The 27,500-nt window shown below is 46.5% G+C and overlaps 1 protein-coding gene across 8 annotated transcripts in view; it reads right to left on the bottom strand.

Annotated features, from left to right (window-relative positions):
- Window positions 1–27,500, bottom strand: part of patj (PATJ crumbs cell polarity complex component) — a 191,767-nt gene that overhangs the window by 14,883 nt on the left and 149,384 nt on the right. For 5 of the 8 annotated variants that reach the window (XM_035775912.2, XM_035775886.2, XM_052527410.1 and 2 more), the window contains 16 exons: window positions 24,270–24,466; window positions 20,668–20,759; window positions 12,004–12,076; window positions 11,477–11,602; window positions 11,090–11,188; window positions 10,699–10,776; window positions 10,333–10,471; window positions 9,968–10,077; window positions 6,864–6,947; window positions 5,981–6,174; window positions 5,456–5,603; window positions 4,474–4,560; window positions 3,973–4,105; window positions 3,775–3,812; window positions 3,550–3,672; window positions 3,370–3,474 (listed from right to left, as the gene is read on the bottom strand). In XM_035775912.2, the coding sequence (XP_035631805.1) occupies window positions 3,370–3,474; window positions 3,550–3,672; window positions 3,775–3,812; window positions 3,973–4,105; window positions 4,474–4,560; window positions 5,456–5,603; window positions 5,981–6,174; window positions 6,864–6,947; window positions 9,968–10,077; window positions 10,333–10,471; window positions 10,699–10,776; window positions 11,090–11,188; window positions 11,477–11,602; window positions 12,004–12,076; window positions 20,668–20,759; window positions 24,270–24,466 (1,826 nt within the window). Of the gene's footprint in view, window positions 1–3,369; window positions 3,475–3,549; window positions 3,673–3,774; window positions 3,813–3,972; window positions 4,106–4,473; window positions 4,561–4,585; window positions 4,750–5,455; window positions 5,604–5,980; window positions 6,175–6,863; window positions 6,948–9,967; window positions 10,078–10,332; window positions 10,472–10,698; window positions 10,777–11,089; window positions 11,189–11,476; window positions 11,603–12,003; window positions 12,077–20,667; window positions 20,760–24,269; window positions 24,467–27,500 lie in introns of those variants that run through there. The other 3 variants (XM_035775904.2, XM_035775920.2, XM_035775929.2) reach the window with 3 other exon arrangements.

A 27,500-nucleotide genomic window follows, 5' to 3' on the forward strand; every position in this document is an offset into this window, starting at 1 on the left:
GTATCAAGGGATCTAACGTGCGCCAGGAAAACATTCCCCACACCATCAGCCTGTACCATTGACACCAGGCAGGATGGGTCTCATGTTGCTTACGCCAAATCCTGACTCTGCCATCAGCATGACGGAACAGGAATTCATCGGACCAGGCAATGTTTTTCCACTCCTCAGTTGTCCAGTGATACCGGGCCCACTGCTGCAATTTTTTAATTGAACCTTTATTTATCTAGGTCAGTTGAGAACAAATTCTTATTTACCATGACAGCCTACCCCGGCCAAACCTGGATGACACTGGGCATTGTGCACTGCCCTATGGGACTCCCAATCACGGCTGGATGTGATGCAGCCTGGATTCGAACCAGGGACTGCAGTGATGCCTCTTGCACTGAAATGCAGTGACTTAGACTGCTGCGCCACTCGGGAGCCCTAAATAGCCCATCCGTGACAAGGACCAACGAGTTGTGCATTCCGAGATGTCATTCTGCACATCACTGTTGTGCAGCAGTTATTTGTCCGTTTGTTCGCTTGCACGTTTCTTGCCATTCTCTTTCGACCCCTCTCATCAACAAGTTGTTTTCGTCCACAGGACTGCCACTGACGGGATGTTTTATGTTTGTTGCGCCATTCTCGGGCTAAACCCTAGACACGGTTGTGCGTGAAAAGCTCAGAAGTCCGGCTGTTTCTGAGATACTGGAACCGGTGCACTTAGCACCAACGATCATACCATCATACCACGTTTACATCAAATCAAATCTAATTTTATTTGTCACATACACATGGTTAGCAGATGTTAAATGCGAGTGTAGCGAAATGCTTGTGCTTCTAGTTCCGACAATGCAGTGATAACCAACAAGTAATCTAACTAACAATTCCAAAACTACTGTCTTATACACAGTGTAAGGGGATAAGGAACATGTACATAAGGATATATGAATGAGTGATGGTACAGAGCAGCATACAGTAGATGGTATCGAGTACAGTATATACATATGAGATGAGTGTGTAGACAAAGTAAACAAAGTGGCATAGTTAAAGTGGCTAGTGATACATGTGTTACATAAGGATGCAGTCGATGATGTAGAGTACAGTATATACATATGCATATGAGATGAATAATGTAGGGTAAGTAACATTATATAAGGTAGCATTGTTTAAAGTGGCTAGTGATATATTTACATAATTCCCATCAATTCCCATTATTAAAATGGCTGGAGTTGGGTCAGTGTCAATGACAGTGTGTTGGCAGCAGCCACTCACTGTTAGTGGTGGCTGTTTAACAGTCTGATGGCCTTGAGATAGAAGCTGTTTTTCAGTCTCTCGGTCCCAGCTTTGATGCACCTGTACTGACCTCGCCTTCTGGATGATAGCGGGGTGAACAGGCAGTGGTTCGGGTGGTTGATGTCCTTGATGATCTTTATGGCCTTCCTGTAACAACGGGTGGTGTAGGTGTCCTGGAGGGCAGGTAGTTTGCCCCGGTGATGCGTTGTGCAGTCCTCACTACCCTCTGGAGAGCCTTACGGTTGAGGGCGGAGCAGTTGCCGTACCAGGCGGTGATACAGCCCGCCAGGATGCTCTCGATTGTGTATCTGTAGAAGTTTGTGAGTGCTTTTGGTGACAAGCCGAATTTCTTCAGCCTCCTGAGGTTGAATAGGCGCTGCTGCGCCTTCTTCACGACGCTGTCAGTGTGAGTGGACCAATTCAGTTTGTCTGTGATGTGTATGCCGAGGAACTTAAAACTAGCTACCCTCTCCACTACTGTTCCATCGATGTGGATAGGGGGTGTTCCCTCTGCTGTTTCCTGAAGTCCACAATCATCTCCTTAGTTTTGTTGACGTTGAGTGTGAGGTTATTTTCCTGACACCACACTCCGAGGGCCCTCACCTCCTCCCTGTAGGCCGTCTCGTCGTTGTTGGTAATCAAGCCTACCACTGTTGTGTCGTCCGCAAACTTGATGATTGAGTTGGAGGCGTGCGTGGCCACGCAGTCGTGGGTGAACAGGGAGTACAGGAGAGGGCTCAGAACGCACCCTTGTGGGGCCCCGTGTTGAGGATCAGCGGGGAGGAGATGTTGTTGCCTACCCTCACCACCTGGGGGCGGCCCGTCAGGAAGTCCAGTACCCAGTTGCACAGGGCGGGGTCGAGACCCAGGGTCTCGAGCTTGATGACGAGCTTGGAGGGTACTATGGTGTTGAATGCCGAGCTGTAGTCGATGAACAGCATTCTCACATAGGTATTCCTCTTGTCCAGGTGGGTTAGGGCAGTGTGCAGTGTGGTTGAGATTGCATCGTCTGTGGACCTATTTGGGCGGTAAGCAAATTGGAGTGGGTCTAGGGTGTCAGGTAGTGTGGAGGTGATATGGTCCTTGACTAGTCTCTCAAAGCACTTCATGATGACGGAAGTGAGTGCTACGGGGCGGTAGTCGTTTAGCTCAGTTACCTTAGCTTTCTTGGGAACAGGAACAATGGTGGCCACCCCGGCTGCACCCGTGCACAAATTGATTTTGCCCCCCCTCACACGAAACACAATCACGACACACAGGTTAAAATATCAAAACAAACTCTGAACCAATAACATTTATTGCACTTGCTAGCTAATTTGTCCTATTTAGCTAGCTAATTTGTCCTATTTGGCTAGCTTGCACTTGCTAGCTAATTTGTCCTATTTGGCTTGCTTGCACTTGCTAGCTAATTTGTCCTATTTAGCTAGCTTGCTGTTGCTAGCTAATTTGTCCTGGGATATAAACATTGAGTTGTTATCTTACCTGAAATACACAAGGTCCTCTACTCCGCCAATTAATCCACACATCAACCAAATCGTTTCTAGGCAGCTTTCCTCCTTCTAGGCCTTTTCTTCTCTTGACTTTATATTGCGATTGGCAACTTTCATAAATTAGGTGCATTACCGCCACTGACCTCGTTCGTCTGTCAGTCACCCACGTGGGTATAACCAATGAGGAGATGGCACGTGGGTACCTGCTTCTATAAACCAATGAAGAGACGGGAGAGGCAGGACTTATGGCGCGATCTGCGTCACAAATAGAACTGACTTCTATTTTAGCCCTTGGCAACACAGACGCTCGTTGGCGTGCGTGAGCAGTGTGGGTGCAATAATTGAATAACATAGATTTCAAAATGTATTTTGTGACGTGAGCGGTGTAGTAGCCTGTAACGCTCAAATAAACAGTAACTGAATGCCTCGATACCTACACGCCTGCTTTTCATAGCAAGCCACTGTCACGTGAGAAAAAGGAAGGAGTGAGAAATGAATTTTTGTGAATGGGGTGGTGTACCTAATAAACTGAGTGTGTGTGTATGAGTTCCATGTGCATGCTTGCAGTGTGTGTGTGTGTGTGTGTGTGTGTTTGTTTCTCTACCTGGAGAATGATGCTACCGTAGGCATTCTTCAGCATGGTGACCACATCCCCATGGGACAGGCCATCCAGAGACTGAGCGTTGATACTCACGATCCGGTCTCCTACCTGAAGGACAAAAAACACACACCATGGTGAGAGATTATAGACAGCAAGGGGATCGTAACACACTGACACACGCACCTTGAGCCTGTGTGTCTTGGCTGCCACCCCGTTGGCCTGGATCATAGCCACAAAGATGGGGATATCCCCAAGAGGACTGCCCTTCCCCCCAGCTATACTGATCCCCAACGCATCAGTAGGACCCTGAGAGAGAGGGAAGGAGAAGGGTGATTGGTCTGGTTGGAGACTCATCTTCTGATGATCACAGCAATCACTGTGAGCCGAACAGAAGAGCTCTCCATTTACCCGCGTGATCTCCACAGTGCGCACACCCATCTCTGCTCCTATAACACAGAGAGAGGGACAGACTGGCATTACACAGGGAACTGACTGGTATCCAATCCCGGTCCTCAGAGCTCAGCACTCCAAAAGACCAAAAGTGCAGTACCAACGTTCAGACGGAGAGGCAAGGTTCCAATCCAGGTGAGCAAAGTGGTCCTCTACCTGCGCTCTTTGATGAGGTCATGCTCTCCGTCATGGGCTTCCTGGCGTTGTTGAGGAGCTGAGAGGTGGAGGGGGTGGAGTTTAGCGGGGGGTGGGGCGTGGCGATTGTGCTGTTGGCAATCACGTGGCTCATCTGTTGAAGGGAGAGAGGGAGGGAAAACAGATGTGATCCAGTCAGGAGAAGAAGAAAAAAAAAGAAACACACTGAGGCATGCTGCCCGGTGGCAGCGAGTTTGTTTTGGGCAAGGTGAGTGAGTCACTGACACCAGAATGAGTCTGGTAAACGTCCAGCAGGCGGCCATTTTGGCTCCCATGCATGAGATGAATGGAGCGAGGAGGAGGTGGTGAGACAGTGGGTATTAATGACACAGCAGCCAGGGAGAGTCAGTGTGACGGAGCTTCTGCATGCAAGCTCCCAGGCAGCAGGGGTGAGAATGGCCGCACACACTTTCCTCCGGCGAGATCACACACACACCCACACACCCACACACACACACACACCTGGCTTCCCTGGGAGGTGTGTCTGGGAGAGATCCAGGAGACAGCCTTCAGTCGACCCAGCTCTAGGAGAACCACCCCCCTGGCGCACTGCAGAGGCACAGGTAACGCAACAGCAACAGCAACAGCACGAAGCAGAGCAGCTAACCTAGTTAACTGCTGGCTGATGCAGCCTGCTGGGATCTCCACGACAGAGGACAGGGCACACGCTTCAATCGTACAGGGTCTCCACTTCACAAGCCGCGTCCCAAAATGGTACCGTATTCCCTATATGGTGCACTATATAGGGAATAGGGGTGCCATTTGGTACGCAGCCATAGTGCAATACTACGACAACAATACAACCCATTTAACGCCCAACTGCAGCCAGGATACGCACTCCAGGTCATAGATGGAAGCAAGAAGTTGAATACTACTATATACTTTGATAAGGGCGCTGGCAAAGGTATACACCACTGTAGCAACTGTCCACAAAGCACCCACTTTAAAAAGGACTCCACAAAGTGCTCAACTGTAGCCAGAACCACCACTCCAGAAGGCCTCGCCGCTGCAGCTAAAAGCACTTCTGAAGAGCACCGCAGGCTTTGACAATAACAGTACCAATGGTGACCCCTTGTGGTAGAAGGAAGGAGAGTTTGGTGGTTACGGACAGGCTGGGTATTGTCTTGGTCTGTGACAGTGAGGGGGATGTTCGTTTGTGTTATTTTTGAGGCAAGTATTAGCTGTTGTTATGGGTTTTAGTTGGACTACTATAGTTATTTGTTTTGCCTGTGACTATTGTTCTTTGTTTTGTCTGACTGCAGTTGTGGTTTATTTGATCTGCAATTGCACAGTATTTGTTTGGTCTATAATGGCAGTTTTGTGTCTACAAGTCTGTGTCTACAAGGCTGTGTCTACAAGGCTGTGTCTACAAGGCTGTGTCTACAAGTCTGTGTGGTTGTTTGTTGGTGTGATGTTGAGCCATAGGTCTGGCCCCTCCCCTTACCTTGAGAATGGCGGCCACCGTCTCCTGCGAGGCCTGCCTCATGTCATCGCCGTCGACAGAGAGGATCTGGTCCCCTTGCATCAGTCGGCCGTCCAGCTCGGCGGCTCCCCCTTTCACCACGTCCGAGATGAACACCCCCGTGCCGTTCCTACAGTGCACGCAGACCAACAGCCATCTGAACAGGTGCCGAGCCAATGTATTGCAAAAGAATTCCAAAATTTTCCAGCTTTCAAATCCATCTGACATTGTTAGCCTGAGAAAATGCTGGTTAACCCTTCGTTACACTTCCTGATAGGGGTGAAACACACAGAGGTCGCATCCCAACTCTCCACCCTCCTCCCCAAGTGTGCATTTGCATAAATCCCTTCATGGATTTAAAAGCTTCTGATTGGTGTAAGCATTGGCTTGAGGGAGTTTCCACCACTGTTAAATCTAAGACGGGGAGTGTGCAAATGCGGAAGTGCACAATTTGTGAGAAATCAGGAGAGTGGGGACGCAGCCCGTGTGTCAGAGTAGCAACTGTACCTCTTGCCGACGATACTGAGGCCCAGGCCGCGGCCGGCCTTCTTCTGCAGTTCCACACTGAACACGTCCAGGTTCTCTTCGTCGCGGTACTGCGCCTCGTCCCGTAGCACCGTCAGACGCACCTTGGCCGGGGTCTGCCGCAGGGCTGTGATGGCGTCTTCGTGGGCCGCGCTGCGCAGGTCCACGCCATTCACCTGGATGGGCGTACACATACACATGTACATGGTGTAACTCAGTTTCTCTGGTCAGAGTTCTCCCACCTATATACAGTATTTAGCTGCTATTTATAATCTTAAAAAATAAAATAAATTAGCCTAACAATTAAGAAAAAAAGTACTCGGCTTGAGGATAAATACAGCCACTGTTTAACTCAGCGGGTTTTGTCTTGCAAATAGCCGACACAAATGGGATGCAACATTCAAGGTCCATTTGATTAAATCCAACTTGAGACTCCCCTGAAGTCCTACCTTTTTGGGTGCAAATGTTTTCACCACGGCCTGCAGGTCCAGCAGTTTTCTACACGGAGTATATGACTTTTTGGAGAGTTACTGTCAAAATGATTTATTTAAAATAAATAAAAAACATAGACATTGATGACAAGGGCACCCAGAGCTCGTGGTCCTCCCCGCCTTGCAGGGGCTGCCCGGTACTCACTCAACTACTCCTTTATCTCAGTGCAAGCCAGTAGAGGGAGACGTTGTCTTAGTTTAGTGCACTGCGGAGCACGACACTACCATGTGCATTGATTGAAAAGGTGCAGTGAGGTCTGTGATTATTCCATTTTGCTCTCTGTTGCACAGCTAACAGACTTGTTAGATGTGTGACGAAAGGAGAGAGAAATAGAGGAGAGAAAGAGGATAGATAGAGAGAGATAGAGACTAACCTCCAGGATCTGATCTCCAGCCCAGAGTCGTCCATCGCGTGCCGCCGCCCCCTCCTCATATACCTCATGGATCACTATGGCATCCTAGATAGAGTCCGAGACAGAGGGGGATAGAGAGAGAGAGCGAGAGGTAGAAGGAGAGAAAAGAGGGGATATGACAGTGAATAGGACATTAGGACTGTTTATGGTGACTATTAGACCCAACCACTCACACCTGCCTAAACCGCTCTCATTGACAGCACCTTCAAACATCAGCAATTTATATGAACCCTCAATAGCGATTCTTCAGAGAGCGTGAGCGAGCTCCACCCACAAAACATCCACAGAAAAACAGCAGCTTGATTTTTGCAAAAACATTAGGAAGACTTCTACTTCTACTGCCAACTGAAAGAAGGCCATGCACATTCTGGGTGCAACCAATCCAACAAAGGTTCATAAAAGCAGAGAGCATTTATGGAGAACTGTCTCTGACCAGAGTGAACCCTTAACAAAACCGTCCCAAAAACACAACATTGAAATTCACACCAAATGTTGACTGCTGGAGGAGAATAATAAGAAAACCTCACTTCCCCAATAGTTGATTTAGGTTAAAGGTCAGAGAAAGATGGAATGTGATTGAACATTGGAAGGAGACTTCACCTTAAGGCCTTTCCACACTGTATGTCGGATTCAGCCTTTTACGGTTATTTTGTCACACTGTGCGATGTTACCACATTTAAATCTTGATGTCAACCTGGCCAAATGGTGGCTTTAGTTTTGTCGTCACATTCTGCGTTTGCCTTGCGGGACTACGGCAACCGACGTAGGCTGCGCCAACTGCAGCGGTGTGTTTGATCTGTGCATGTGCCGACACCAGCAGCGCAAGCCTCTCTCTATGATTATGCGCGAAAGTTGTCACAAAGAAACATTGTCTTGTTAGACAAGGTGTGACAAAAGAAAGAAAGAAATAACTTTTATATAGATTTTCTGCATTCATCAAGGTAGCTTGATTTCATATGTGTCATGTAACCAAGATTAACAGGGGATTCGTTCTTCTTGCAAAGCATGTAAATGTTAAAATCAAACTATTACATGAATCATACTACTCACAATAGGCTAATCGTATTATTTTGTATGCATACTCAGTGCCGGCCATGTTCCTATTGGTCAGTCACCGGGATCGGCTCGTAACACCATCCACACTACACGATAAAGCAGCGTTTCCCAAATCAGTCCTGGGGACACCAATGGGTGCACGTTTTGGTTTTTGCCCTAACATTACACAGCTAATTCAAATGATTAAAGCTGGATGATTAGTTGATCATATGAATCAGCTGAGTTTGGGAAAGATTACTGACACTCAGAACTTTGTCGGAGCCGACAAAGGCCAGCATCCAAGAGTCGCTTCTTCACCGTTGACGTTGAGACTGGTGTTTTGCAGGTACTATTTAATTAAGCTGCCAGTTGAGGACTTGTGAGGCGCCTGTTTCTCAAACTAGACACTAATGTACTTGTCCTCTTGCTCAGTTGTGTACCGGGGCCTCCCACTCCTCTTTCTATTCTGGTTAGAGCCAGTTTGGGCTGTTCTGTGAAGGGAGTAGTACACAGCGTTGTACGAGATCTTCAGTTTCTTGAGCAATTTCTCACATGAAATAGCCTTCATTTCTCAGAACAAGAATAAACTGACAAGTTTATACTGATGAGTTTCAGAAGAAAGGGCTTTGTTTCTGGCCATTTTGAGCCGTTTCCAGCTACAATAGTCATTTACAAGATTAACAATTTCTACACTATTTCTGATCAATTTGATGTTATTTTAAAAATAGAAAAGCAACAAAAAAATGGTCTATCAAAAACAAGGCCATTTCTAAGTGGCCCCAAACGTTTGAACGGCCCCAAACTTTTGAAACTTTTTGTAGCTCATATCCCGCTCAAGGTCTTATTTGGGATAAGCTGTTTTAACATGCACATTTGACATCCATGAATAAATAGTAAGTAAGTTAACATATGGGTTAAATGGAATAGTAACTGAAATACGGACACCGACTGTAGGCCTATAACATGTAACATAATATATTAATAACTCCTGCAGAATTATGCATTTCTTGCAGTAAAATTAAAGAACAAATGTAATTTTGTCTTAGGAACAGGAGTGGAGAAATAGGATTTCTTTCAGCAGCTCTTGAGAATTTGCGAACGCACGCGTTATGTCATCTTTGCACTGTTATGCAAGCGGAAGGTATTTCAACCACATAAAATATCAGCCCGGTCTCATAGACTAGATGTAACATAGTAAACGTAAATCAGAGCCTCTGAAATTAGTATGATTTGAAGGGTTTGGTATGGTTACATAAGACAAAAGGTTACTTAAGGAAACCTCTTAGATGGAAGCTGCATTGTTCTGGTACCGGTTCCGACCAACAATAAATAAACAAATATTTTTTTCTTTAGTATTATAGCTACGATTCTTATTGTTGTTGCTTTCATAATTTTTTTGTGTATCACTTCGGCAACATTGACCTTGTCATTCATGTAATTAAAGCATATTGAATATGTGATTGTGTGTGAGAGTGAGTGAGAGAGTGAGTGAGTGAGAGACAGAGCGAATCAAAGCTAGGCTATATGACTAACTGGACTGAAAGCCTCTGGAAAGATCAGTGGAAACAAAGTGAATGCTTCTCTCAATGCTCATCCTTGGGCAAATCGGCTACAGAACATTCAATTAAATAGCAGGCGACTCCTTTGTTCTGCGGTGGCCTGAGGCTGCTGCTGTGTGTTCCCAGAAGACTAAGGAGAATCGCAGTGAGAGTGAGAGTGAGAGTGAGAGAGAGAGAGAGAGAGAGAGAGAGAGAGACCACTCTCTGCAGTGTCTTTCTCACCTCTGGCTGAGACAATGCGCTGTAACTTCAAATAAACCGAACAGAAATTGACTACAACAGACTGGGTAAAAAGCAAATCAATTAAAAGTTGACACTTTATTTGAATAAAGGCAGACCTTGGCTCGTGTCATGCCGTTTCATTAGCCCATATCAAATTCCAATGTCAAGCTCACATCCGTCTTGGTGACAGTTGTTGCCGGATGATGTAGAAACCAGACGCACACCCCTGAGTAGAGTTAGTCATCTTACCAGCTGTGTATCTTTGCCCCCTACAATGCTGAGGCCCAGGCCAGAGCGACCCTTGGCGATCTCTATGACTATCTCTTGGCCTGGAACGATAGGACAAGTGGCTGGGTCTACTGGAGAGAGGAAAGATGGAGAGAGAGATTCTGTAATAAAACGTCACGGCAAACATAGTTGCTATTTTTGTTGGACGGCGTCATATTTCTAAGGAATTTAAAACAGATGTTGACTTACAAGGTGTTGCACAGAGAATTGAATATGAGACAGTTGAGTAAAAGGCTCAGGCCTGTACTGTGAATGGACTGCTAGTTGTGAGTGTGACTCCACGGAGGAGTTTAGGAGGTTAGGAAGGGTAGAGGGGGGATCCATACCTTTGCTGCAGTACTCAAAGTCTGGACCGGTGCAGGAGGAGGGCAGGGAGGCTACAGGGGGGGATACCAGCCCTCCGTCCACAGCACTCACCATTGGCACCTTACTGGAGCTCTGCGAGACCTTGGACAGGTTGGCAGTCTACGCAGAACAGAAGTCGTAGTCAATATTTTACCAGATCTTTGCCCAGACAACGAGTTGTGAATAACTGAATAATGCATTTTACTGTTCAATTTTAAACACGAGTTGTCTGATACTATGAGCTCGTTCTGCTTCACTCTCCCTTCCCCACAGGGTGGAGTCCAGTGCCCTACATGCAGTGCTGTGGAATGCCCTACATTGCCTCGTGTATAATAGGTTACCCTCACCTGCTCCAGGAGGGCCTTGGCATCCGGCACAGGCATGCTCTCCGAAGACTCCGCCCCCTTTTCAGAGGCCTTGAGCTTCTGCGGAGAGCACATAGAAGTACATGCATGAATACACACACACTAGCGTCACGGGATTGAATTGACTCGTGCCCTATTTCTTTATGTATGTAAGTTATGCCTGGAAAACGTCAAAAAGGAAAGTATATTTAGATAGGGGTGCTGAAGTCTCTGCCTGGTGTTCATGCTTGACTTTTAAGTTGCTCAACTAATTCGGTAAACAAGTCAGTAACAAAAAGTCAGCTGCAAAAGTCTGCACACTGAGGCTCACAGAGCTGGTCGAAACGTGTAGTGTGCAAAGAGGAAGTGTCACGGGGGCTTCCTGTCAGCTGACCTTGGAGGCGGTCTCTCCCTCTCGGAGGCTCTTGAGTGTTGTTTCTCTTGAGATGAGCTCTGTAGCTGTGCTCCCACTGGAGACGACACTGGACTGCCCCTGTGTGTGTGTGTGTGTGGTGTGGTGTGAGTGTGAGTGAGGTGTGGTGTGTGTGTGTGAGAGAGAGGTCCAAGCCACAAAATGATCACCACACTGGCACACATTTTTACGAAAAAGGCAGATGGAACACTTAAAAAAAAAATCTATATATTTTTTGCAACGGAAAACAATAATTTCTTATTGGACCAGGTCCAGGTAATACCTTCCTGTTCCCGTCCCCTTTCGTACGTTGTTGTCTAATTAACACGACCCAGGACAGGTAAGAATGTGGGGAGTGGAGCCTCTTACCTTGCTGATGGAGATGGAGGCCTCCAGGGGGCCCCTGCAGAGGACCAGGCTCTCTGGAGGTTGGGGCTTCTCTGTGGGGGCCAAGGCTGATACCGCTGCTGCTGCTGGTGGTGTGGGGGGAGGAGCCTGGGACAATGATAATCATAATGATGGTTATGGTGATGATACATGGGGGGAAAAAACACATTCAAAAGTAGAAAGTTGTCAACTGCACGGTCATTTCTTCCAATTGAATAATAACCATGTCTTCAGGTAAGTGCACTGATCGGACATGCACAAATAAAAACATGCATGTTTTGGATAAGGGCCTACGATTTCAGCTCGATGTCGGTTGTTGTTCTGTTTGCTTTTGGAAGTGCGTGTGTGTTTAGGCCCAAGCATATGCTATCGCATAACGTCATGGCTAGTGCCATGCTCTTTCAGCTTTTGGATGACCACACGGACATAAGAGTGTGTGTGTGTGTGTGTGTGTGTGTGTGTGTGTGTGTGTGTGTGTGTGTGTGTGAGTGAGAGAGAATAGGACTCACCTCAGTGGAGGAGAGGACAGAAGGAGGAGTTGGGAAGGGGGGAACGGCCATCTGGTTGATAGCATCTTCGTTCCTATAGGGCGGAGAGAGAGAGAGAGAGAAGGTGCTATTCAATAGAACTGTATTAGCAGTAATCAATGGTGTGGAGAGTGTGAGGGGAAGAACGCTGCATTGGAAGGGATGCCAAGGTTAATGGGAGCATCTCCTCCTGTGTACCAGAGTGTGGTATTAACACGGACTGTGTGTGTGTGTGTGTGTGTGTGTGTGTGTGTGTGTGTGTGTGTGGTGCTTGGTCAGGACAGCAGAGAGAGACATCAGGTATAAAGCTGATCAAGGACATAATTTCCATTCATCTAGATCAATATCCTCCTGACCTTAGGGAAACATATGAAGGAAGCTCAATGGGAAAGGAAGCTAGGGTCCTAATTCTTTATTCATACTGTAGCAACAAAAAAAACAGAAGAGTTTCTTATTGGACGTTTGGTTAGTTCTTCCCTCTTCCATTTTGTGCCTAGTGAATACGACTCCGGTACACAAAGCCCAGTTCAAAATGGACAACTTGCACCATTGCACTTATGGAATGATGACTAAAGCGCTAATCAGAGGAGTTCAAAATGTGTACGCATCTGTACTGCAGTGTTCTAGAATGTTGAGACTGTTGGCTTTTATACTTTCTCAGAATCTCAGTGCGGCTCAAGCAATTCAAATTCAAATGAATAGAAGCCGCTTCGGCGGAGCCGCATTGGTTGGGAATTTTGGGGAGGTGCATGGTTGGGGCAGTGGGTCCCCCCACGGACGGTGGTCTCAGAGCCGCGTAGATACAGTATGTCACAATGGACCGCCGCCTCTGCAACTCTGGACACCGAATTAGCATTTAGACATGTCGGCCTATATGCTTATACATATCCAATCCTTTCAGATTTACAGAAGTGCCTGGGAGGGGGGGGGGGGTTGAGGCTTGTGATTCTGGTAACATCTGCAGGGGACAAATGGAAGCTAGGATGGAGAAAGCCAGAGTAATGCTCGGTTTGGGATTGAGAGGGCCAACCAGGCTAGACATTTCATCATCTCTCACATCAGGCGATTTGGACTCAACGGCTGCGATAGCACCACCTGAGCCCAGCACAATCCCCGTACAACACGCATGCTCAACACTGCATGGTCAGAGTAGACTTTATGCTCACTCTTTCTCTGAAGAGAATAGTCTCCATTGAAAACAATGGCTTAACACAAATTGGTATAATAATCAGTTCGGGTAGACGTATTCAACCCATTATATTGTTAACGATTACCCTGTATCGGTTACCAATAGAGGAAGTTAATAATTAGTTGAGGAAGTTATATAATTAAGGTCAATGTGCTATGAAATTCAAGTCAGTCACTTCAGGGGAAAAAAAAGGGGAATCGGCAACACAAATTTGTATCCCTCCACAGGCCAGCGTTCTCCAGTTCTTTTACGGTTCCTTTCCTCACCGCCTACATGGGACCTATTTTGCATATCGTTTTGTCTTTCCTTTTGTTCAAATCTCTTTCATCCCCTCTCCGTTTGTGTGGTAACGGAATCTCCCGACGGCAGCTGAGGAAGCCAGTCATTCATGTGTGCTCGGAGAGAGAAATAAATCCCACCGCTGTTGCCAGTGTGCGTGTGAATCCTACCGCTGTCACCAGTCCGCGCACTTTTCAAAGACAGCTGTTGAAATTGTGTGGAACAGCAAACCAGGGGAAGAAACAAAACAGTTTGGCGACGCGCTTGTTCACGCCTCCTCAGGGGACTACTGCGAGACGAGGACACAAAAATTATCAAAGCCGAAAGATATGACAAAGCACCCCAGGTGAGTGCCGGAGACACACGGAGTGAGGGAGGAGAAGACGAGTCAACAATCACTCCCTATTGTACGCAAACAGCTCCGAGTGGATTCGACAACTGGCATACGTGTTACTAATGGTCTGCCGATGGCAGAGACGACACCTTCATGGATTCAAGAGGCATACGCAAAAAAAAAGCCCATGGGGTAATTGACATGAGCTGCTTGATTTATTAACTATTCTACGTAGTCTAACCATCTGTATCTTAGTTTCTATTACCATAAATACACACAAACGGGGTCAAGTAAAGAGGCAGCCAGTTCCAATTTGCTCCGTACCCCTTCACCATGGCACTATGTCTGTAAGGCGACAGCAACGTGGTGGACCATCAACCACTACACTGCTTATACCCACGCAGAGCATTAAGAGCGGCAAAAAAATGGAAGGATTTGGGCCAACGGGAAGGGAGCGAAATAGGGCCGGCAGGTGCTATGGACTGTTGAGAGGTAAAAGTGGTTCACCATGTGCAGCAGAAGATGGTGAGCACAGGCATTTCATCCGGTGTCGTCCTATAGGACAGTTCCTTCTTTGCCGTGTGATACATTATGTCACATGCGGCAGCGTCAAAGAGGTCAACTGTCAGTCTAATGGGTGGTTCAGTATGCTTAGGCTAGAGACCCACAGAGATAATGAAGAGGAAGATGAGGATACTTTGGACCTTCTCTTGACCGCTCTGACGTTCTAGAGTCCCTTTATTTTCTCTACCGTCCTTGTCCCCTCATCCCCTCTCTTGTAATCTCCCCTTCTATCTGGTTTCAGTCAAAACCGGTGGGGGTGCGCTCATAAATCTGTACCGGGGTATATCTTCACATTGTCCTCTCCTCTCTTAGACAGACAGATGGTCAGACACAGCCAAGAAAAGCAGGAGCTTCTGGCTTCTCCAATACACTAGGAGGGTCCTCAGCTAGCCCAGACCAGCAGTCAGTGATGATATCCAGCTATCTTTCCTGTTCAACCCTCAAGTGGTTATATGTGGTGGTTCCCCCGCTTCAGGTGTGCAGGTACCCTCCTCTCTCCCTCTTCCCACTCCCTTCTTTTCCCCCGTCTTCACCTCTCTATCCCGCTCCCTCTCTCTCGCGATACTCCAGTCTTCTCTTCGCCTCTCTCACAACATTTATCTACCTCCCTCTACCCCTCTCCACTGTTATTCTCTATCCCCAGTAAGTGATCCTTTTCCAATTACAGTTAATGCTTTTGTTCCCTCTTCCACCAAGGGGATGGTAGGGACATTGGGAATTTATTTATCAATCAATCAATCAGTTTCTTGTGTTGCCTTATCCCCACACAACCCCTTTCTCCTACAACTAAAATAAGAAAATGTGGCCAATCCACAGTAAGCTGACAAAGTCGTAGGATGTGTTGTTTGAGCATTTGTGTGTGTGTGCGTAAACGAACACGCTCACTGGCGTCACAGCACTAACTCACTCCAATGCGAGGCTGGATAAGCGAACGGGCGCTGGGTGGGCTGACACTAACATTTGCGTTCCTAGTCGGACCTTTTTCTTCCCGTCTGCAGCCTGGCCGGCACCAGCTGATGTTTCCATGGCGATATGGCTACGAGGCGCCCTATCCTTGACGTCCCACCGCTCATTGCCAAACGAACTGACTCAATATAGCATTTTTCGAGCCACCCCTCCCACCAATCTTTTTAAAGGAGTTTGTCACCAAACCCCTGAGCACGTACTGACCTATTCTGCTCCTACTGTGAATTGGCTGCAATCTAATCACAGCTACTGTGAAACCTGGATTTCCCTCTAGACAAACGGAGGAAAACAAAACACGGACTACTGGACAGCAGAGTGCACATGACCAGTGGGATAGAAGAAAGAGAATTTCAATAAATCTGAAAAACAACATCTGATGAGGATGGACAATTAATTGAGATGTGTCCGCTCTCATGTTTATTCCAAATCAACAGTCTTCAGGGACACTGAAGGACAAAGCCCTCCAAATGTCAACAGTATGACCAAGCGGTTCCTTCCTGTTCGCTCCACCTTGGTAACTTGCGCTCTTGCACTTGAGACCTTGGTGGGTCGGACAGCGACAATATGTCCGCATCCCAAATGGCACCCTATTCCCTATATAGTGCACTACTTTTGACCAGGGCACATAGGGTTCTGGTGAAAAGTAGTGCACTACATTTTGTATTGGTATTTATTATTCATCGGGCTTTTGGTCAACTCCCTGACCAAGGCTCTTCACCCCCAATTGCTCAGTTTGGCTGTGCGGCAAGCTCTAGGAAGAGTCTTGGGGGTTCCAAACTTCTTCCGTTTATGGAGGCCACTGTGTCAAGTTGTAGAAACATCAAGGATGGTCAATGGAAACAGGATGCACCTGAGCTCAATTTCAAGTCTCATAGAAAAGGGTCTGAATACTTATGTAAATGAGGTCATATATATATACATATATATATATATATTTTTTTAATACATTTGCAAACATTTCTAAAAACCTGTTTTTGTTTCGTCATTGTGTGTAGATTGAGGAGGACATTTTTTATTTAATCCATTTTAGAATAAGGCTGTAACGTGACAAAATGTTCAAAAAGTCAAGGGGTCTAAATACTTTCCGAATGTACTGTCAATCTGCTCCAAACCACTCCCCGTCCACTTAGCAGCATGCCGCTGCCTTCGGTTTCCACGACTTGTGACATGGGACCAGCAGTGATCTAAACACTGATTGCTGTTCTTTGTCTACTCCACGACAGGATGGAGGGGGAGAAGTAGATGGAAACGACTTCCTTGGCAGGCAAGTTCCAGGTAGCACAGGCCAATCGGATAGGGACAGATGACAAGGCAGGGAAACATCCATGAGCCCTGAGCAGAGTCCTACCATAGGAGTGGAGAATGAGAAAATTCCCATTTGCGTTTTCCCCATAAGTTTGCGCATAATTGAGATTTGTTTGCTAAGCATAACTGAGTAGGGCTCCCGAGTGGCGCAGCAGTCTAAGGCACTGCACCTCAGTGCTAACGGCGTCATTACAGACCCTGGTTCGATTCCAGGCTGTATCACAGCCGGCTGTGATTGGGAGTCCCATAGGGCACCGCACAATTGGTCCAGCGTCGTCCGGGTTTGGCCATCAATTGTAATTAAGAATTTGTTCTTAACCGACTTGCCTGGTTAAATAAAGGTTACACAAATAGTCCTCCGCTAGCAAACAATCGCCACATTGGAACTCTGGAGTGTCAACACATATGGAATAGGGTGTCAAACTTTTCTTAGAGTAAAAACCTTTATTTGACTCTGCCATTGGCACGAGACGCATAACTTAACAGACACGGTTGAAAGCTGTGCCGATAACCACAAGCTCAGATTGACAGCATTGCCACGTTCCATGAAGTGTCATCATGGACGTGTCAATTCCGTGGAACACAAAAAGGACACCTTAAACACAGATTCCGTGCTTGCTATACATGACGTTTTAGTTGTCAGCCAACGAGGCTGCCTAGCGGACAGACACTTCAACAGAGAACCTCACGTCACCAATGCATAAATCAGCATGCTGTTATCTTTTCCCCGTCAGCAGCTCAGAAATAATGGATGTGCTGCTCGCTGATGCCATGTCTGTCGTTCACATTTTGACAGCCGTCATAATGGCCTGCTTATGCACTTCCCTTGGCCCGTATTCACAACGCGTCGCAGAGTGCGGATCACTTTAGCCTTTTAAAGCATATTGAATTAAATGACAGACAGGGAGGGACCAGCACTCCTACTCTGAGATGCTTTATGGATATGGGCCCTAGACGCCATCCTAGGTCTCCCTCTCTCCCTTCGGTATGTTTTAATATGCGTGGAGAACACAGGTGATTGGGCTCCGGCCCACTGTGTTCAATTACAGGGACTTAAGGATGGCAAGAAGCGGCGCGTGGCATGGGGAGGAAATTATGTGCTGCGTCGCCGTCGTGCTCTGTGTGCTCCTCGCTCCCCAGAGAGATGATTAGGCTACTAGATAGGCAGCAGTGAGAGGGGTGGGGGGGATATGTAAGAGGTAAAGAGAGCAATGGAGAGAGAGTTTGCAAGAGCGATTAAGACAAGAGACAGAAGGTTTGAGAGCGGGGGACGGCTATGGTGAGAGGGAGGAAGAAAGACAGAGGTAAAGTGAGAGAACAAAAATAAATAGCGGGAGGTAGAGTGTGAGGTAGAGCGGGAGCGGCAGAGTGTGAGGTAGAGCGGCAGAGTGTGAGGTAGAGCGGGAGCGGCAGAGTGTGAGGTAGAGCGGCAGAGTGTGAGGTAGAGCGGCAGAGTGTGAGGTAGAGCGGCAGAGTGTGAGGTAGAGCGGCAGAGTGTGAGGTAGAGCGGCAGAGTGTGAGGTAGAGCGGCAGAGTGTGAGGTAGAGCGGCAGAGTGTGAGGTAGAGCGGCAGAGTGTGAGGTAGAGCTGGAGAGTGTGAGGTAGAGCTGGAGAGAGGGAGCGGTAGAGATGCCAGCGCGGGAGAGAGGGAGCGGTAGAGTGGCAGAGAAGGAGAGAGGGAGCGGTAGAGCAAGAAATAATGAGTAATAAGACGGAACCAAGCGAGTGCAGTCAGTTCCTGCATCTCAAATGGCACCCTATTCCCTATATTGAGCCCTGTGGACCCTGGTCAAAAGTAGTGCACGATATAGAAAATAGGGTGTGATTTCGGATGTGGAAGGTCAGTGGGTGGCTTCATAGCTGGTGTTTGAGTGGACGGATATTGAAGCCCAGTTAATGAGACTCCACTTCTCCCTCTCTCTTTTCCTCATTCTCTCTGCCTCCCTCATCCTCTCCTTCCCACATGATCCAATAAGACGCAAATCCCCAAAATTACACAGAGGTCGTCGTTGTGCGTGGGGTTCATTTGCCTTCCTTGGGTAATAGTGGCCATAGACGACGGGGAGCGATGGTGCCACCAGCCTAATGGTCTTGTCAGAGCGTAACATATGCATCCTGTCAACGTTGGTTGAGGGAGAAAATAGCCTTCAAATGTTACAATGGTTCTAAGAACGTCCCCCTGAAGGGTACAATATCTTATTTCTATAGAGCGGAGGGGTATTTGGCACGACTGGAGGAGGAAGGAGGTACAATTGTCCTCGAGAGTACTGTTCGCCCCCGTAATCGACAGCTTGTACACTGAGAAAGGATCGTACCAAAATAGCATCACTTTGCTCGCTCACTCAAAGGGAGCATAAACAGCGGTTGTGGAGTAAAATGTAGGCTCTCTCCCTCCCCCCTTCAGTTAATTAAAATGATAACTCAACATACAGGTACCTCAGATTTGTAAGCAGAAACAATTGGGATGCAAATTTTTACCTCAGTTAACGGCCTCAAAACGATCGCATTTCGATCCCCCTTGTAACCCTTGCCGCAGCAGTAAACGTTATCGTCAATAGAATTACACATTTATTTTCAAGAGAAAGCAATTTATCTTTGATTTTGTTTTGGTCCATGCCTCCATTTAGAGAGCAATGTCCATATAAAACATCACGTGGTTCAGTACTTTTGTGCTGTAGAACGGCACGTCGGAGTGACTTCCAAATGTTCTCCAGCTGCGTCACAAGGCGTCTCGTTAAGGTGGTCAAGCACAAAAGGAACTCCTTCATCCCTGTCGCAAGAAGAAGCCTGTGCTGGAATGCTTGTGGGAGTTAAACGGTGAAGAAATGCGCAACTATGGTTGCTTTAGTTGAATGGAGTGGCGAAGCTTAACCTGTTACGGCAAGCCAAAAGGTACATGGACAATGTAGTACAATAACTACAGTGCATTTGAACAGGATTCAGACCCCTTGACTTTCTCCACATTTGGGTTTTCCTCAATCTACACACAATACCCCATAATGACAAAGCAAAAACTGACATTTTTGCAAATGTATTAAAAAACAAAACAGCTATTTTCAGGTCGAACATTCAGAGGATGTTCGATCGGGTTCAAGTCCGGCCCACTCAAGGACATTCAGAGACTTGTCCCGAAGCCTGTCAGGGTGACCATCGGGGGTTCTTGGTCACCTCCCTGACCAAGGCCTGTATCACCCGATTGCTCAGTTTGGCTAGCTCTTGGTGGTTCCAAACTTCTTCCATTTAAGAATGGAGGCCAAAGGGTCTGAATACTTTCCCCCGAAGGCCCTGTATATGGAGACTGTATAGTGGCAAAAATGTTGCCAGCATGTTATGTAGCTTACCAAGTGGATTATTTTCCTCTTGAATCGCAGTCACATATTAGCCAAGTTCTACTCCCGATCAAATGCCTATTACTAGTCTTAATCAATCAATGTCTGTATATTTGGTTAATTCTCTGGCAGGGCAAATAAGAGGAAGTGGTACAGCTCATCTATTTGTTTGCAAATCCATCACTGATCAGAAACATTTAGCGTGCAATAGGTTAATGTAGCGTTAGATCAAGTGTAGGCCATTGTTTTTGCTCGATCGCGTAAAGATCGCGAAATATGAACGCGAGACTCGCATGATTTAAAAAAAATAGGATTGCTGTTATTTTGTATGGGTATCAGGATGAAGATACTCTCACAATATATGACCCTAACGCCTGCTCCCTAACAAAGTGGAGTGAGGGTAGGAAAGACATGAAACATGGATTTAAAAAGCAAGGGCTCGCCTTGGGCTGTTTCAAAATGGAACCTTTTTTTACATGACAGCCATTCCATTTTATTCGGTTATATTTCATTATATTCTTAGCCTACTATAAAAAATATATTTGTGTTGACTGTGCTCAGGGTAGTTTAAGTGTGTCTTGTCTGATTTAATGAACAAAATAACTATTGGTTTTAGGTGGCCCCCTCCTTTTGAATAGGCGTTAACGCCCTTGGTCCCAGGGTCGGCTGACTAGCCTTACCTGATGAGGATAATCTTGACCTTGGACGAGGCGCTCTTAATGATGGCTGAGGCGTTCAGGTGGCTGCGGCCATACAGGACCTGGTTGTTGATCTGATGGGGAGGAAGAGAAGGAGAGAGTTGAACTACAATCTGTGTCATATTCGTTATGGCACTACATAACAAAACAGTTTCCATTTCTTATTGGATAAGTTCAGGTTGGCCCCCTCACTGTTTCAGTCCGTTTTCTTCCCTTGATGCATAATGAACACAACCCAGGTCTTTATCATAAACAGGAAGAAGTGATGGATTTAATGTATTTCTCTCTCTGACAAAGAGATAGCAACATAAGACTCAAACATGCATGAACACATACAGGCATATACAAATAAACCCTGTAAACAAATACACACGTGTGCAGCAAACACACACAGTGACCTTCTAGATGGCAACAATGAAGGCATGATGCATCCGCCCAAGTGTGACAACAGTGTTTAGTGGCAGCAGCCGCAAGCACATGATTACTGATGTGGGCACACACCCACACCCACATTCACAGCTCCCCCCTCACCCCTAATTGAGACAGGTTTTACTGAAAGGTCATTGAGCTCGCCTGCTAGCCCCCTAAAATCCACACCGGTCTGCTACTCAAATGAGCACATTCAGTCGTATCCGCTACTTCCAAATGTTAAATCAATAGGCAATTTAGCACTCTGCAGATACGAATGGGCCAGCACCCAGCCCCAACACCTTGCTCTGGTGGAACAGCACAAATCCTGACTGGGGCTTAGATGGGCTCAGAGACACAGTTTGTGAGGGTTTTAGTGTGGGGTGTCAGTGTTCATCAGTGAGGGAGGGAGTGTGTATGTTTGCGTGTGATCATGTGGATCAGCCTGTGACTAACAGTGTACGTGCATGTGTGTCTGCATTTATGACTGTGTGTGTGTGTGTGTGTGTGTGTGTGTGTGTGTGTGTGTGTGTGTGTGTGTGTTTCTCTGTGATTACAGTACAGTGCCTTTGGAAGGTATTCAGACCCCTCAACTTTTTCCACATTTTGTTACGTTACAGCCTTATTCTAAAATTGATTAAATCATAATTTTCTTCATCAATCTAAACACAATACCCCATAATGACAAAGCAAAAACTGGTTATAAATGGTTGCTAATTTATTCAAATAAAAAAAACTGAAATCTCACATTTACTTAAGTATTCAGACCCTTTACTCAGTACTTTCTTGATGACGCTACAAGCTTGGCACACCTGCATTTGGAGAGTTTCTCACATTCCTCTCTGCAGATCCTCTCAACCTCTGTCAGGTTGGATGCGGAGTGTCACTGCACATCTATTTTCAGGTCTCTCCAGAGATGTTAGATCCGGATCAAGTCCGAGCTCTGGCTGGGCCACTCAAGGACATTCAGAGACTTGTCCCGAAGCCACTCCTACGTCGTCTTGGCTGTGTGCTTAGGGTCGTTGTCCTGTTGGAAGGTGAACCTTCGCCCCAGTCTGTGGTCCTCAGCGCTCTGGAGCAGGTTTTCATCAAGGATCTCTGTACTTTACTCCGTTCATCTTTGCCTCAATCCTGACTTGTCTTCCAGTCCCTGCAGCTGAAAAACATCCCCACAGCATAATGCTGCCACCACCATGCTTCACTGTAGGGATGGTGCCAGGTCTCCTTCAGACGTGACGCTTGGCATTCAGGCCAAAGAGTTCAATCTTGCTTTCATCAGATCAGAAAATCTTGTTTCTCATGGTCAGAGTCCTTTCGGTGCCTTTTGTCAAACTCAAAGTGGGCTGTCATGTGCCTTTTACTGAGGAGTGGCTTCCGTCTGGGCACTCTACCATGAAGGCCTGATTGGTGGAGAGCTGTAGAGATAGTTGTCCTTTTGGAATGTTCTCCCATCTCCACAAAGGAACTCCCAAGCTCTGTCAATGACCATCACCTCCCTGACCAAGGCCCTTCTCCCCCGATTGCTCAGTTTGGCTGGGCGACCAGCTCTAGGAAGAGTCTCGGTAGTTCCAAACTTCTTCAATTTAAGAATGATTGAGGTCACTGTGTTCTTGGGGACCTTCAATGCTGCAGAAATGTTTTGGTACCCTTCTCCAGATCTGTTCTACGGACAATTCCTTCGACCTCATGGCTTGGCTTTTGCTCTGACATGCACCTATATAAACAGGTGTGTTCCTTTCCAAAGCATGTTAAATCATTTGAATTTACCACAGGTGGACTCCAATCAAGTAGAAACATCTCAAGGATGATCAATGGAAACAGGATGCACCTGAGTCTCATCGCCAAAAGGTCTGAACACGTATTTCTGTATGTAATCTTTACACTGAGTACATTCTAAAAACCTGTTTTCACTTTGTCATTATGGGGTATTGTGTGTAGATTGCTGACGATATGTTTTTATTTAGTCCATTTTAGAATAAGTCTTAACGTCACAATGTGGAAAAAGTCAAGGGGTCTGAATACTTTCCCAAGGCACTGCATGTGTGTGTGCATCTCAGTGTGTGCGCGCGCGCATCAGCTTGTGTGTTGCAGTGGGTCGGGTCTCCCTCCCTCCGCTGTCGCTGCTTGTGGCAGTCCACATACATTTTTCATGGTGGCAGTGACATTGTTGTAATGAGCAGCGCTAGCACAACCAGAGAGGGCGGAAGGAATGGAGAGAAAGAAAGACAAAACTCAGAGGGTTGATGGAGGGAGGAGAACGTGATATGATGGAATGAGAGGTCATAACAGACTCGGGTCAGCTGACAACACGTCAGTTCCAATTCAGGCTCTTCCACGTTAGTGTCAATGTTTGTGGAAGATCATCTCAGACAAGCGTTTTGAAAAACCGGCAAAACACTTCAGCTCCAGACTGACACATTTAGAATTCACTGCATTCATGAGACACTTACTCTGCCAGTCCCAGAGCTCAATCTCAGCAACCAGAAGAACTAAATCAACCAGAAGAATTAATCGCATCTATTTTGCATGACTAATCCCCCGCTTAGATTCATTAGTAGTAGGCCCACACTCAAAAAGGAGAAGTTATTTTCATTCATTGAGGCAGCAAGAGCAAATGCTTTTCCGGGAATCTTCCCAGAAAGACAGAAAGGAAGAGAGACGGAAGAGCGAGGAAATAAACTAAAAAGTGGAGAAAGAGTATAAGAAAGTATAGGAGGCACACCATTTTTTTGTGTTTCTCTTAGGCAGACACACACACACACAGCCCCTATTCACACACGCCGTTGTGATGTGTTGTGATGGATTCTGTGGCCTGAGAGGAGCACTGGCCTCGGCGTCAACAGTGACAGTGATGGAGCCGTTTCATTTTCTCCCTCAAGGACTTAACAGGATAAGACTATCACAGGGAGGGAGGGAGCGAGAGAGAGAGAGAAAGGGCTGTGACGATCACAAATGAAATAATGCATGGGCAGAGGACGGGAGACAGAGAAAAAGAGGGAAGGAAGAGAGGGGAAAGGACAAGGGCAGACTATCCAACATGGCCTATTATACTACCATGTCCACCTAATCAACCCCTGTGATTGGCTCATGTGTGCGTGTGACTGTCTTTTCGCACACGTGTGTGAGAGAATATGCATGTGCGAGTTCGCACAGGTGTGTGTGTGTGGCCCCCTCACCTCCAGCAACTCGTCCCCAACACGGATGTTTCCGTTTTTGGCAGCGGGGCCCCCGGGGCTGATGCCCACCACAAAGATACTGAGGCAGGCGCGGTCGCGGTTCCCCGCCAGGCTCAGGCCCAGACCGTGGCGCTCTTTGTCCAGCTCCACACACAGCAGCTCCCCGCACAGCTCCCCGTAGCGCAGCCTGATCCGCTCTGAGGGAGAGAGACAGGTGGTTATTTCTAATACTGTGTTTCAGTGTTGGAGGGGAAAGATTACGCCGGCAAACCATTTATCTGGTCTTACACACACACACACACACACACACACACACACACACACACACACTAGAAAAGGTCTCAAAGGAAACCCTCCTGACTGAATTCTTGACACACACATCCGTAGGCAGCACACACACACACACACACGTTTCTTCTTTCGCATTACTGTGATGACTATTTGGCCTGTCCAGTCGGTGGAATACCCTGGCTTGTTCCATTATGGTAATGATAATAATTGCACTCGTGTATATCTCCCAACTGCCTCCAATACACAGAGGAACATTCATCTCTGCTCTCAAGTCTGAGTTTTGCTTTCCAGATTTATAATGCTAGCTAGTTTCCCTCTATCGCCGGGGGCGAAAAGTAATTGCATGCAATGCAATAATCCCTTGTGCAGCAGTATTCAAAAGGCATTTATTTCGCCCACTGCATGTGCTTTTTTTTGTCCAAATCAATCCATTCTGGGGTACCCCAGGGCTGTGTCCGAGTCCCTCTGTAGAGCTGATAGATCTACACTGGTGCCAGGTTAGATAGGCTGTTATTTACTGTAATCGTCTGGTGTGGGATGCCCGGGCAGACCACAGGCCTGTGTGTTCTGTCATCTCTATTTACTTTCTTATTTTTTCCACCCCCTCGGTCAACAGCTAAGGCAGGGGAGAGCCGAGGTCCTGACTGAAATCCTTCAGTGGGTGGGTGTGTGTGTGTGTGTACGTGTCATGGAAACTAATCACGTCTGTTGACTTTTGATGATGCTGTGTGTCCCGTTGAAGATACTGAATACCCATCTCATGTGATAGGATTAGATTTCCCTCAAAGGCAGCTGCCTATCAAAATGACATTGAAATCTTCTGCTTTCTGAACAAACAGCCCTGCACATGGACGTGCTTTTGTGTGTGTGTGTGTGTGTGTGTGTGTGTGTGGAAAGAGGGCAGAGAACACCTTCAAAGGAAACTTGGTCCTGCTGCAACACCTGTAAAGGGACAATCAGCAGTTGCTACATCAATTTTTGGACTAAATTAATGCTATGTATCCAGTGATACTTGTAGAATATAACTTCATAAATGCTTCATGAGTTTAGTTTAACTATCGCACTTCATGAGAACCAAAATATACGCTCGTTTTACTCCGTTTGAAAACAAAGAAAACGTCAACAAAACACCACATACAGTTGAAGTCAGAAGTTTACATACACCTTAGCCAAATACATTTAAACTCAGTTTTTCACAATTCCTGACATTTAATCCTAGTAAGAATTCCCTGTCTTAGGTCAGTTAGGATCACCACTTTATTTTAAGAATGTGAAATGTCAGAATAATAGTAGAGAGAATGATTTATTTCAGATTTTATTTCTTTCATCACATTCCCAGTGGGTCAGAAGTTTACATACACTCAATTAGTATTTGGTAGCATTGCCTTTAAATGGTTTAACTTGGGTCAAACATTTTGGGTAGCCATCCACAAGCTTCCCACAATAAGTTGGGTGAATTATGGCCCATTCCTCCTGACAGAGCTGGTGTAACTGAGTCAGGTTTGTAGGCCTCCTTGCTCGCACACGCTTTTTCAGTTCTGCCCACACATGAAAACACGGTTAAAACTATAACCTTGATATCATGGATGGTAAGTCCTTGAAATCCATATCTCCGTCTGTGAATTTTTAGAGTGGTAACATTTCTCTCAGCATTTCACCGTACCAGGGGCGGGGTGGCCGCTTTGCTATCGTTTCCACTTCTGATAACCCCTTTAAAATCGAACCCACTGCAGAGAGGTGGTTACTTCTCATGCGCAGCATTTCATTCAATTTCAAACGTTTCGAGAGGCATTTGTCAACTAAAAAGCACACGCCAAGCAACTCTCTCACACATACACTAGTAAAAGTGAAAGACTTGTAACTGCAATCGCTGTAACTGATTACTTGATACACACAAACCTGTGCATCGATGTTGTGTGTGTGTGTGTGTGTGTGTGTGTGTGTGTGTGTGTGTACGCATGAGAGTAGGGAAGAGAGAACATTTAAAAAAAAAGGGAATTTGGTCCTGCTGCAACATGAAAAAGCCACCCACTCCAGAGTTAACTTGATAGCACACAGATTCCTCCGTCCAACTCATTTATCCCCATCACCCATTCAGCAAACAGGTTCACACGGGTCGTTATTTGGCCGAGACAAAAGGGATGGATGCTTCCCAAACCACAACGCTATTTCGGCCTCCCGACAATAACAAGCCGACATTATTCATTATTCAACATTTTGATGGATGGCTGGGATTCATGACCTGCTCGCAAAACTCTTCACCTTTCATAATGCCGTCAGGCCCTACGACATGATGCACGCTTAAATATCCCCATTTTCCGCTCCTCCCTTTCTATTTTCCTTTCTGTCCAGCATTGTTTTTCACTCCTGTTTTGATTAAAAACCACAGTAAACATGAAGGGGGCAAGAGAGAGAGAGCGAGAGAGAAAAAAGAAAGAAAGAGGAGGGTGACAGAACAAGGAGGGATGGTGTCTGACCTTTGAGGCGATTTCCATTTCTTAAAAAATAAAAAAAGAAATGACTGCGGAGAGAGAGATGGAAACAGAGGGAAAGAGTAAGGAAAGAGGGGGGATGAGAGAGGGAAGGAGGGAGAGAGCAAGAGATACAGGGAGGCAGAGAAATTTACATTCCAGTCACGCCGTGAGAAGAGTAATTAAAAGCCCAAAGAGGTCCATAAATTCCAACCGATAAAAATGAGGGGGAGAGAATCACCCCATGAGCGTCAGTGGGGGACAACCCACCTTACGACATGGATGGGTTGAATTTGAGCATAGGAGTGGAAAAGAGAGAGGGAAGGAGTGAAAAGAACAAGAGACCTTTGCGATAGTAACTGTGGATGGGTTGAGAAATGGAGAAAAGTAGGAAGCGAAAGAGAAGGGAGAGGAAAAGAGCGGGAGGGTGGATGGGTTGAGGGGGAGAAAGGAGAGAAACTAAGGGGAA

The sequence above is a fragment of the Oncorhynchus keta genome, chromosome 1, assembly GCF_023373465.1.
Source record: "Oncorhynchus keta strain PuntledgeMale-10-30-2019 chromosome 1, Oket_V2, whole genome shotgun sequence".
NCBI classification, from domain to species: Eukaryota; Metazoa; Chordata; class Actinopteri; order Salmoniformes; family Salmonidae; genus Oncorhynchus; species Oncorhynchus keta.